Here is a 12,305-nt window from a genome sequence, read left to right on the forward strand (position 1 = left end):
GGTCCCTGAAAACCTGTTCCAGAGGCCTTTTTTCAAAAAGGGCACAACACAGGCCTTTTCCTCTGCCCTGCTCATATAATATTTGTGGAGGCTTTAATCTTGCGTCTCTATGCCCTCAATTAACATCTATTTTCTATCCCAAATATCTGGCATAGAATACCCCATAAGGTCATACACAGGGATGCAGAGCAGTCCTCCAAGCCCATTGTGTCTGGTTCTACACACACACACACACACACACACACACACACACACACAGAAAATTGCCTAGTTACCACTCTGGGGTCCCAGCATGGTGAGGTGTACTCAAGTCCCCCTGGATCCTCACCTCCAGGCTCATCCCAGGGTTCCCAGCACTTTCAGCTTCCTGACCCTCCCTCTATCTAGGTCTGCCCACCCAGGACCCCTCCTCCTCTGGGCATCCTATCTACTTCTCCAGGGGCTGGGTTCACTTCCCCATGCTGACAGTCACCTCCTCAGCAGTAGCAGGGCCTTGGGGCCTGCAAGGAGAGGGACCTTACCCCTTGGTTTAGAGAACCTGAGATAAATCTCTTGGGATCTCCAACTTGACCAGGGACCCCCTACCTAAATCTCCTTTCCTCAGTCATTTTTGAAGATTGAAAGGCTCTGGGGGTGGGGAGGCAGGGCTATGCTTTAGTTTTTGTATCCTAAACAAGACCTCATCTTTCCTTAAAATTAAATACAGTTTAAAAGGCCATTTCAAGGGTTTGTTGCAGCAACAACCAGCTTCTCTACAGGGTAGAAAATCCAGCGGTCTGAAGGCGAGCCAACAAGCCAGACTGCAATTCCTCCGAGTAGGCACCAGGTGTCGCTGTGGGCTCGTTGTCCCGGCTACCCCCCAATTCCAAGAACCATTTTTTTTCTCCCCCTTCTCTCTCTCTTTCTCTCTCACTCCCTCTCCCCCTTGGTTGGGCTTTGCCAACATATCAAGATGCGTTTCGCCGGCTTCCATCACTAACCTCCCGGAGGTCATCAAGCCAAATTTATGAGTGGCCGCTGGAGTCACGTGACTCTATTTAAGGCTCCCTTATTTGGGAAGAGCGCATAGGATAAAGAAAGAGATATCTCCACCTATAAATTGTGCACTTTGGAGAACAAAAAACCCCTCAACTTCAAAGAGTCACAAATCACCCTTAATCAAAAAGGGTGCAGAAATTTTTTTTTGGGCCCTCCCCGCCATGAGCTCCTACGTAGCCAATTCATTCTATAAGCAGAGCCCCAATATCCCTGCCTATAACATGCAAACTTGTGGGAACTATGGATCGGCCTCAGAGGTGCAGGCATCCAGGTACTGCTACGGTGGATTGGACTTAAGCATCACTTTCCCACCGCCTGCGCCTTCCAACTCTCTCCACGGGGTAGACATGGCTGCCAACCCCCGGGCTCACCCCGACCGCCCCGCCTGCAGCGCCGCGGCCGCTCCGGGACACGCTCTGGGCAGAGATGAAGCGGCTCCTCTGAACCCCGGGATGTACAGTCAGAAGGCGGCTCGCCCAGCGCTGGAGGAGCGAGCTAAGAGCGGTGGGGAGATCAAAGAGGAACAGGCGCAGACAGGGCAGCCCGCCGGACTGAGCCAGCCACCGGCCCCGCCACAGATTTACCCGTGGATGACCAAACTGCACATGAGCCACGGTAAACTTTAGGACTTCATTTTGCGCGCTCGGGTCCGCCTGGGTTTTATAGGCCATGCGGGGCAAATAAAGAAAAAAAACCTGCGGCCATAAATTTTACGATCCAGGCATCAATGGCTCGTAAAACTGTCCACTAAAAGGCTTAGAGGCTGTGTGCGCCCAAATTTACGACGACATAATTGGATCATAGGAACAAAACGTGTATAAAAGGCAATATTCAATTTTTGGGGGAGAGGGAGGGAGTTAAAAAAATAGAGGGATCTGAAGGGTGAGGAGCGCGGGGCTCCAGAGCGGGGATCCCCCCGCGGCTCCCTCCCTCCCTCCCCTGCGGAGCCCGCTCGGCCGGTGCCGGCCGCTCCGGAGGATTCCAGCGACTCGGGAGGGGCGGGAGGGGGGTCCCCGGTGCTCGGATCTCGAGGGTGCTTATTGTTCGGTCCGAGCCCGGGTCTCCCTCTCCCCCCACCCCCCTCAGCCCCTCCGGCTGCTGAGTGAAGGCTGCGGCGGAAAGTTTCTGCCAGGGCAGAGGCGCCTGTCCCGGGGCTGGGCTGGGCTGGGCCGGGCCGGGCCCGCCTGCGGCCCGCTGGGCCTGTCCTGCCCTGCTCGCCTCCTCTCCCTCCGGCGGCGGGTGGGGGCCTGGGCTGGGGTCGGGACGCTGGGGCGCTGCACGCTATTCACCCCTTCCTGGCTTGGGGGGTTTATATTCCAGAGACGGACGGCAAGCGGTCCCGAACCAGTTACACGCGCTACCAGACTCTGGAACTGGAAAAAGAATTCCACTTTAACCGCTACCTCACTCGCCGCAGGCGCATAGAGATCGCCAACAACTTGTGTCTCAACGAGAGACAGATCAAGATCTGGTTCCAGAACCGCAGGATGAAGTGGAAGAAAGATTCCAAAATGAAAAGCAAAGAGGCTCTTTAGAGGCAGCGGGGAGGCCCGCAGATAGCGCCCCGAGCCCGCTTGGGTCCCCGCGCCTTTCCTTTTCCGTTTTCCTCTCTCTATATTTTGGGGCAAGGGCGGGGGCTGCAGCACCGGCTGCGGGGCCTCACAGACAAAAGCGCTTTCCCTTGGCATTCCGCATCCCCACCGACCCCAGGTTCCCGCGGGGCTGTCCGCGCTGCCCGGACTCCCCTCAGTTCTGCTCAGCACCCGGGGGCCAGGGCGAGCTCCGTGGGGCTCCCCAGAGGGCTGCGGGAGACGGGCTGGCGCTGAACGACCCCGGGCCTGGGCCGCCTCTCAGGCTTCCAGCCCCAGCGCGGCCCGCCGGAATTAAGGTGGGCCCTGCGGGCGCTCCAGGCCCAGCGTCCCGACCCTCCGGCCTCCCCCGTCCTTTGTTCCCGGCTTAGGCTGGCCAGGCGGCTGCGGGCTGGCGAGAGCGGTTGTGCTTGGCGGAGTCCGGCGCCAGACTCGGGGTGCTTGGTTGTAGCGACTAAAGTCCATGTTCGGTTTTTAAATGATTTGCATATGAAAGGGGGAGATGACTGGAGAGTCCGCCTAGGGCCCCCTCGGTTGCCCTAGGCTCTCCAAACCTTCTCACCCATCCCTAAGCCCGGTAACTTTTCCAGCCTGCGCCCTCTGCATGCCGCCTCAGGCCCCTCCGCCTCAGACCACTAGATAGCTCAACTATGGGGGTTCCCTGTCACTGGACCCCAGCAAGCAGTTCTTGAGGTTCCTGGCTGCCCACTAGTCCCTGCCACGACTCTCTGTGCCCTCCTGCCCCATCGCTGTTGTCCAACTATTTATTGACTCCAGGTCTTCCCTGAAACTATATTTTGTCATATCAAATAAAGACAAAGAGAGAACAGGACTAAAGATGCAGCGGTGCCTCTCTTTGGGGCATGCATTGGGTGAAAGGGTCTAAATGGGCTGTGGGGTATAGGGGAGACCCACAGCCTCTCAGCCCTCTTTTTAAAAAGAATTTTTAGGAGCTTCTAGAGGTATTGAGAAGAGGGAGGTGAAATTGAGCTCCTTTCCAGATCCCTGGTTCTCAGAAGGGCCTTTGGGGAAAGGGGAGAGCACGTAGGCAGTCTGTACTGGCTTTCCCTGTGCTGTGGCTCTCCAAGGCTTTCAGGCCTCTGCATCCCACTCCCACCTTGGCTAGGTGGGTCTGAGGCCTCTAGACTGGCAAGCAGCCCCCACTGCATGCCAGAGCTAATCTGCAGGGCCTGGGGGCTCCGTGGTGCTCAGACTCAGACTCTCGGGCCCTTCTGGGCCTCTGAAGATCTCTCCCAGGACTAGGTGTTCCCTGAGGGGGCCTCGCTGGACATGGAGGGCTGAGCCCTCAGCCTAGGGGCCCCTTTGGTCCCAAGAAGCCTCCTCAGATAGAGTTGGTACTGCTTGGTGAAGGGGTCTGGGGGAGTTGGAGGAAGTGTGTCTCAGCTTTTTAAGATACTGGGGGAGATGGGAGCAAGGAGGGCAGCCTACAGTGTACCTGCCTGGCAGGAAACGTGCAGACTGTTTCCCCCACTTCTAGGGCCTGAGGCTATGCAGGACAATTAGCTGGGAGAGGAGCTGCTTAGACTGGTGCCGGAGTCCTTCTGTTTGCCCTCATTTGTCTCAGTCTCTGGGATTTTGTGTGGAGGGGGAGGGCGGGCTAAAGGGAAGGGGAAAATGCAGATAATTCAGGTGGTGCCGAGGCTGGCTGAGGCCCACACTCTGCTCTGCTCCAGGTTCCTGGGATGGGATGGGGGAGGAAGTACTTTATAGGAGAAACAAATGTGGGAAGGGTCCATAAAACTTTACAGCATTTCCTCTCCCGCCTCCCACAACGGGGGTGATTTCCTGGAGCCAAGCCTAGGCCCCCCACACTGGGGGAGGGCGCGGCTCAGGAGCTGGGCTGGAAGGCTGCTCTTACAGCCAAGAGGGAAAGGGAGCAGAGAGACTCTGGGGAGGGGCAAGGGGAATATTTATGATTATTAATGCTGATGCTCCTTGGATTTATTAGAAGGACTGACTTCTCTGCATCCCACTGCCTAAGCTATCCGTCATTTTTTTTAAACCCAGGAGTCTTTCCTCACCCTGTGCCCGGCACGTAGGAGGTCTCAACAAATGTTTATTGATCTGTGCCCATTGCTACACCCTTCCCTTCGCACTGCTCTCAGTCCAGGTTAGGGCGCCAGTTGCGTCTCTCCCTGACTAGCACACAGCAGTCGGCCCAGCTGAGCACCAACTCGGCTCCCCTCTCAGTCCCTCACTCTCTCTCCCTCTCTCTCTCAAATAAAATGTGTAATTTTCTTCAGGGAGTTATTTTAATTTTTTCTCCATGCTGAGTAAAACTATTGGGCGGGCGGTGAAGCGTGGAGAAGCACTGGCGTCTCCAATGGGTAACAGTTAACTAAGAAAGAGGCCGTGGCGCCCGCCATCACGCACTCCAGCATCCCTGGCTGCCGAGGCCCTGAGCTTCCTCCCCAGGGGACACACCGCCCCAGGGGTAGAACCAAGGGCTGGGCCAGGGCCAGGGGCGAAGTTGCTCAGACCCGCGTTGCAGGGCACACCAGCCCCACCTTGCACAGAATGCCTCCTTCCTGCAGCGTTAAGGCCTCTTTCCCTGGAGGAGCTGGAGGGTTGACTCAAGTTGGCCAGACTTGGGTCGACGCAGCCAGCGCCCGCCTGCCCCCGCCCCTCCTGTCCGTGTGCAGGCCTGCCCCAGGCCCCAGCCTCTGCCTCAGCCGCAGCAGCTGCCACAACCCAGCCAGAGGCCTCGGCCGTACTCCCCTACGCTGGGACTAGGTACGGCCCAGACCCTTGCTTTCTCTCTGAGCAGAGCCTTCTGCTTTGAAGCCTGGGGTGGTTCTCCCACCAGCCAGCCTCCGGACCGATCTCCAAGCACCAGGATTTGGCATTGCTCTGGGAAAGTTAGTGGAGGGGCTTCTGGGTCCCAAGCAGGGACCATGGAGCCTTCCTCCCCACTTTGCCCTGAAGCCCACCCCCTCTGGCAGCCAGCAAAAAAAAAGGGGAAGAAGCATGACTTACCTTCCCGGGGGAGTGGGAAGAGGGGGACACGACCCACTCTGAGCAATTAGAGGAGAGAGGAGGAAAAAAATAGGAGGAAAAAATATCAACACGACCTCGAGGCGACAGGTCCTTATGGAAATAAGTAAGTAAGTAAGTAAATAAATAAATAAATAAGGATCCACCCTCTCCCCCCTCCCCACCCTGCAAGGGGGGTGTGGGGGTGGGGCAAAGGAGCAGCACAAGGGCTTTTTAGTGTAACTGAGCATTAGAGAAATACGCACGGCTTCTATGTGAATTTAGGAGTTTGAAACTTTTGGAGGTTATTTATGTGAATGGCCCGAAGGCAAGCCCGTGAGTGGCTCTTGGGGGACCACGTGATGTCATTAAACCAAGTTTTATGGTGTAGGGAGAGCTGACAAACCCACAATATATTTACATCATATATAATCTTAACTGTCCAGCCACGCAGCTGCTGGTGGGGTTTAATGCTAGGACAGAGGGCCTGGCAGTTAGAGGGGATTACGGCGCTGGGGATGACGGTGAGAGGTTACATCTTCGCAAATGAATCCCAGGCGAACGCTGTAAGTTAATTTTCTCTCTCTGACCCTTTCTCCCGTTTACCTAATCCCCCCTCCCCATGATAGAAGGCAGTTCCCACTCATTAAGGGGAGGGGAAGAAGGCCTCCCCGGGCATTCCCAGGCTTTGGTGGAAGAAGAGTAGAAGCCGCTGGGAGGTAGGAGGATGGGGGAGCTTGTCTCCTCTGACCAGCCCTCCCCTCCCTGCCCTTTATTCCCTCCAGCTGCAAGTCGACTGCGGTAAAGAGAGGCCTGGGTTCTCTAGAGCTTTGCCAGGTCTCCCTGACCCCCTCTCCCTCCTCAGTTGGGGAGCAAGACTGGGCAGACACATGGGTGTTTGGCGTTTGTAAGAACGTGCAAACTCTAGGCGCAAGCGCAAAGTGCCTCTGGGGCCCCCCCAGCCCAGGGAGGGGCCAGGCCAGCCCTTGGGCCAGTGGCTCAGAGTCCAGGCAGGTCAGGCAGCTGGAGAGGGAGGCCAGGAAGGAAGGCTTCAGGACTGGGACTGCTGAGCCCACAGGCTGTGACCTGAAATGGTAGAAGCATCTTAAAGGTAGCGGGTTGAGCCCAGAGTCCCAGAGCATTTTCTCTTTCCTTACCACCAGGCGGGGGCGGGGGGGGGGGCAGCTGTTCCAGCGTCTGTAGTCTGGGGTCTTAGTCTGCCTGGGGCCAGTGTGGTTTCATGCTTCCCTCTAGCTGTTGGGGTCTCCCCTGGCATTCCCTAGCGCTTGCGTGAGGGTAAAGTAGGCCGGGCAGGCCTAGAGGTTCCCGCCGGTCCGGAGAGTGGAGGCAATGTCTTTCCTCGGCTGTCCAGGAAAGCCCTCCAGTCCTGGGGAGAGAGTGGCCTGGGGCTGGTGGTGGAGCCATCAGGGCCCAATATGGGCATAGAGTTCTTTGGCCAGTCTCAGGCTGGGGCTCCCTAAAGGTTTCTAGAAAGGAGTAGTGAGGCCTCGGGCAAGGGAGGCACGTGTCCTCCACACCTGCGAGTGCACCCCCCTCCCGTGCGTCAGCCGGAGCTAAGCCAGGACAGCGACTACGGAGAAACCCAGGCTCCTTGAAGGGGCCGGCCCAATCGACCGAATCTGGAGGGATTCTGAATCAGGGCGGAAGGCGGGCCCATGGAGGGCGACTGGTCCAGGCCAAGGGAAAGGGGAGGAGAGTGGCGGAGGAGAGCCAGGTCTGTGCCTTTCCAGAAGGGAGGACTGCCCTGGGGCGCGAGGGGGTCTGGACACCTGCTTTTGTGGAGAAGTGCGGTTGGGGGACGGGGAGAGGACACAGTGAGTGTGCCCCTGCCGCCCAGGGGGCTGAGGAAAGCAGGACTCAAGCAGAGACGGAGAGCCCAGGCCGACTCTGGGAGCGTGAAGGGGAACAGAGACCCAAAGACACGGGGCGGGCGCCTGAGCTGATCTCCAAGCCGGCTCTAGCGGGCTCTTGCCTGCGTGAGGAGTGCTGGCGCGGGACCTGGGGCACTCCCCAACGCCTTCCCTCTGGGGACCCCTGTCCCGCACCAAGATTGGGCCTCCCCACCGGCACCAAGATTGGGCCTTCCCACTGTCGTCCTCTCCACTCCTTTATTGCATGAGGATCCCTGAAGATCTCCCCAGGAGCCCATTCAAAAAGTTAACTCTCAGGTTCTCCCTTTCTCATAATCGGCCCTCTCCACTCTCCCCTCCCCACCAGTCTGTGATTTTGGGGGTTTCTGGAAACTTTCCATTCAAGCCTCAGGGAGATGGGAGTTTTCCTTGCTCTCTAACTTGACTCTTCCCCTCTTGCCAGCTCCCCAGGGCTTTACGGAGTGAGAGTCTAATGGTCTTCAACCAAGAATTTAGCCAGGGCCAAAGTCCCACACCCAGGCAAACTCGGCCTTCCCGTACTCCTGGCCAAAGCGCAGTCCCATTCCCTTCCTGTCCATGGAGAGGGGTGTGTTTCTGTTTTACAGATTTACACAGCGTCTCTTGGGGGTTCTATGACTTCCTCATCTCCCTTTCTGTTTCTTAGGCTCAAAAGTTCCATTTAAATATCACCCCCTCTTCCTGCTCCAGTAATAATAGATTGTCCTTCCTCTCAAATAATCTGTCTGGGCCAGTTTTTTTTACAGTTTTGTAGAACAAATACATAAATGGAAGAAAGACAGATATCATTTGAGCCTGAGACTCTTGGTTTTCCACCCCGCCCCCCCACTCAATTTTGGGGTCTTCCTGGAGTGGGAGATAGGCCATCAATCAAGTGCCAAGGTGCCCCAGTCAACCCGGGAAGCTTTTAATTTTGTTCCTAGGTCGTTAACCCTGGAAAAGGTCAAACAACCAATCAGAAAGGCTCTAAGCAAGGTCACATGGCCCCCACCGACCAATCAGCCAAAAAGTACTTGGATCTCTGTCTCGCCCATCCCCTCAACTCCCCTTCCTCCATCCCTCCCTTACCACCCCCTTTAGCTCCTGGGTCCACCCTATCTCAGATATGAATGGGAAAAGCCATGCTGAAAATATTCTAGCCCCTCCCTTTGTCTCTGAACTAGTTCTGGGGAGTCTTTGGCTTGCGTCCTCCAGTTCTAACAATGTGCCCTGAGGTCCCTCTCGGTTTACAGGGATCTGAAGTTGTGGGGGTGTCCCCTGGATCATTCCCAATTCACTGGGCTTTAGAGATGTGGACTCTAGATCAGGGCGTGCAAGTAGGTGTGGACATGAACTCCAGCCCCGAATTCAAATTCTGACGGCGATTATTCTCTAAACACTCACCTTGTACCAGTTCTCATTCTCTTCTGATCCTCCTGGGGGCAGGTGGGGGCGATTAGAGGAGACCTGTTCTGATTTATCTTTCTGGAAGTGCCCAGGAGCCATTGGTTTTATCAGACGACCTCTGATGGGGTGGGGGAAGGGAGCAGAAGTGGAGACTGTTTGGAAGTTGTGTTTGGTACCTTTAGTTTGTTGAATAACTCTGAGCCGGTCGAAAAAGGGGTTTGGAAAAAGGAGTGAGCACAGAAAACCAGGACCCTCCGCCAATATATTATAAACAGTTGATGAATGTAAGTCCCTTTCTTTTCATAATAATAATAATAATAATAATAATAATAATAAAACAACTAAGTGATGATCCTGTGCCTGTGCTCAGCGGGTAGCTATTAAAGGATACAGCCCAGGAAGGTGTGGATTTCTGTGTTCGTGTTTACATGGGTCAAGTCAGAACAAGCAGTGGGTGAGAAACTATTTCTGAGCAAGAGCATCTGATGGCACAGAAGCTGTGCACGTCGGACAGAAGTGCCTGTGTTTCCTGAACACCTGGGCTGGGCCCTGAGCCAATCCACTTGTGTGTGGGTCCAGACCCAGACATTTCGCCCTCCAGTCTCCAGGGTTTTGTTCCATGGTGAATTTTATGGTTGAGTTCCCCTTCACTCCCCTTCTCCTCTTGAACTTCTGCCTCCCCAAGCTGACTGAGGGGCGGGAGCTCTGATGGCCTGTGCCACCCAGACCTCTAATCTCTCTTCGGGGGCATCAAGGGTGCAGGGGTGGAAGGAATAAGCCAGTATGAGCTGGGCTTTGTCAGCACCCCTCTGCTCCTTGGTCTTCTGGGTGGGCCTGATTTGGGGACAATGCCACAGGACAGATGGGAAGGACTGGGATGAGAAGTCAGAGGAAGGGCAGCTCTTCTTAGAAACCAGGAGCCCCCACGTCCCAAGTCAACTTCAACCACACTGCACCATTGACCTCTTTCATGAGTTAGAATTAAAGCACCAACATTTATTTTTCCCTGGTAAATGGTGTGGTAATCTTTGAGACCAACCTTCACCTAGAGTGTGGATTTCTCACATTGGAGTTTCCAGGTCTCATGAAGGGTAGAAAAAGAAAGATGGAAGCTTGCTTCTGTCCAAACAGGCACTGGAAAGAGAGATTGTATTGCCTCAATCCCTCCTAATACCCGTGTGAACTTTATCTGTCTCTTTGACTCTCCCTTTCTTTGTACAAATGCTTTGGGCTGAGTTTTTGAGCTGAACCATCATGATCCTAGGCTTCAATTCTCTGTTTTCTTTTGCCGGGGATGCGTGAATTACTCTGAGTCTCCTGCTCATGGGACTGGAGACCCTGGAGCTCTTTGAGATGGAGAAGAGAGACAATCCAGATTTAAGACCCCCAAGCTAAGGCTTTCTGGATTAGAGATTCAATTTAAGGAAGGAACTAGATTGCCGGAGGGCCAAGAAAATCACATTCCCTTTTATTGGGTCCTTGTAACCCAGAATAGTGTGTCTGTATATATCCCTTGGCTACTTTGATGGGGCTCCAGAAGCTCAAGGTGTCTCGACTGAGGAACTGGGGTGAGAGAGATCTCTTCATCCTTGAGTCCTACACAACCCTGGGATCCAACTTCTGGCATTCCTAAGGATCACTGAGGGGCAAAAGGAAAACAGAGATACCCAGAAGGATTCAGGGTGTGTGTGTGTGTGTGTGTGTGTGTGTGAGAGAGAGAGAGAGAGAGAGAGAGAGAGAGATGGGGTGGATGGGTGGGGTGCAATTTGGGACTTGGGAAAGTTGGGCAAGTTAACCCAGGACTTTGTTTAGCCTCTGATGACCAGGCCTTAAGATCCACAATGAGAAGTTGACTAGGAGACTTATGAAGGAAGGCAGCTTTTTCTCTACACCTAACACACATACAGAGAAAGTTCTACCATGATCTGCAGCCCCACACGGGCTGGGTGCAATGTGTGGGCTCAGCTACCTGGTGTTCCTTCAGGACTGCAGATGTCACAGCTCTCAGAGAGGTAGGGCAGGCTGGGTTCTGCCCTTGAAAGATCCCTACATCTCCCAGCCCCCTGGACCCGAACACCACACCGGAACACTCCGAAGTGTACATATGTATGTGTCCAAGTATGGTGTGAAAGAGCAACCCAGGCAGAGGACAGTAAACCAGCTGACCTGAACCAACTTCCCACTCATTGTCCTGCCCTGTTCGTCCCGTCCGTTCAGCCTGGAGACCATTTGTCCTCCCCAGCCCACCCCTGCCCCCTGAAGCCCTGGGTAACTGTTCAGTTTCCTCTCTTCTGCCTCCCTGGAAAACCAAGACCCTGGAGCAGCCCCCACAGATGGTGGCAGTCAGGCTCTTGATGACCTTTAGTGTCCTGTTGGCCTGTTCGGTTGTGGGGGGTTGGAAGGCAATGTGGGACTGTAAGACCAGACCCCTTATCTGATCAAATCCTCCTTTTACTTGCTATTCTAGGCTCAAGCTCAAACTCAGGGCTGCTTCTTTACTCAGTGAGGGAAATTTTCATCTAGTAAATACTTCTTTAAAAAGTCAACTTTCTGGAAAATCCAGTGTGTGTGAGTGTGTGTGTGTGGTGTGTGAATGAAGGGAGAAAGGGTCAGGTCTCTCATTTTAGATTGTGTCTCTCCCCCTCCTCTGGATGGAGGATGGGGGCATGGGCTGAGGTTTTATTGACGGTGCTTTTCCTGTTGGGAATAGAGACGGGGTCATAAAAGCCTAGAGGAGCTGTTTTGATCTGGTGACTTCTCAGGAAGTGGCATCTGAGGTTTTGCTTTGTAAATCACTCTCCCCCAAGCTGGCCAGCTAGATTGGATTGCACTTCTCCAAGCCCACCTGGGGCCCCTCCTTACCTCCCTTTTCCCCGTAAACCAAAAGAGAAGAATAAAAGAAGTCCAGAGCTTTCCAAATCCTATGCCTCCAATAAGAAAAGGGCTCAACAGCGATTTTCCCCCCTCAAAGTTCCAGATTTAAAAACGATGCAATCTTTCTTTTTTTCTTTTTCCCCCACACAGACCTTGGTCGCCCCCAACCCCGCAATTAAAAAAGAACTAACATAAAAGGCAATCAGCTTCTGCACCTGGTGGCTAATACTATGACTCCTGGGGACTCTACCATGACTTCTGGGTCTGCTATTCCCTGTGACCCCTTTCCTGAGCCCCAAACCCTTTCTTGGGAAGATGGGACTTCAGGTGTATAGAGAGCTCTTGAGAAGAGGCAGTGGGAGTGAGGCATATAGAAGAAGCCAGAATGGAGGAAACTCTCTACAGCCTGTGACCGGGTTTTATGTGATTAAGACGGGTGCAGGTGTGTGTGTGAAAGCCCACAGCCTGCTCACATCTCGCTGTAACGCTGTAACTGAGCTGTCTCCAAACAAAA

At 54.4% G+C, this 12,305-nt stretch overlaps 2 protein-coding genes across 2 annotated transcripts in view; both read left to right on the forward strand.

Annotated features, from left to right (window-relative positions):
• Positions 1 to 12,305, forward strand: part of HOXC4 (homeobox C4) — a 38,290-nt gene that overhangs the window by 14,826 nt on the left and 11,159 nt on the right. The window lies entirely within an intron of this gene.
• On the forward strand, positions 167 to 4,208 carry HOXC5 (homeobox C5). Its single transcript, XM_026501709.4, has 2 exons — positions 167 to 1,653; positions 2,359 to 4,208. Exons 1-2 carry the CDS (start codon positions 1,200 to 1,202, stop codon positions 2,571 to 2,573), a joined length of 669 nt encoding a protein of 222 aa, XP_026357494.1. The 5' UTR covers positions 167 to 1,199; the 3' UTR covers positions 2,574 to 4,208.

This window comes from Ursus arctos, unplaced genomic scaffold, assembly GCF_023065955.2.
Source record: "Ursus arctos isolate Adak ecotype North America unplaced genomic scaffold, UrsArc2.0 scaffold_26, whole genome shotgun sequence".
Classification (NCBI taxonomy): Eukaryota; Metazoa; Chordata; class Mammalia; order Carnivora; family Ursidae; genus Ursus; species Ursus arctos.

Bases quoted from the DNA above. Each gene is read 5' to 3' on its own strand.
- HOXC5 (XM_026501709.4), top strand. From the start codon at position 1,200: ATGAGCTCCTACGTAGCCAATTCATTCTATAAGCAGAGCCCCAATATC. The intron at 1,654-2,358 runs GTAAACTTTAGG...TTTATATTCCAG, and splicing joins CAAACTGCACATGAGCCACG to AGACGGACGGCAAGCGGTCC.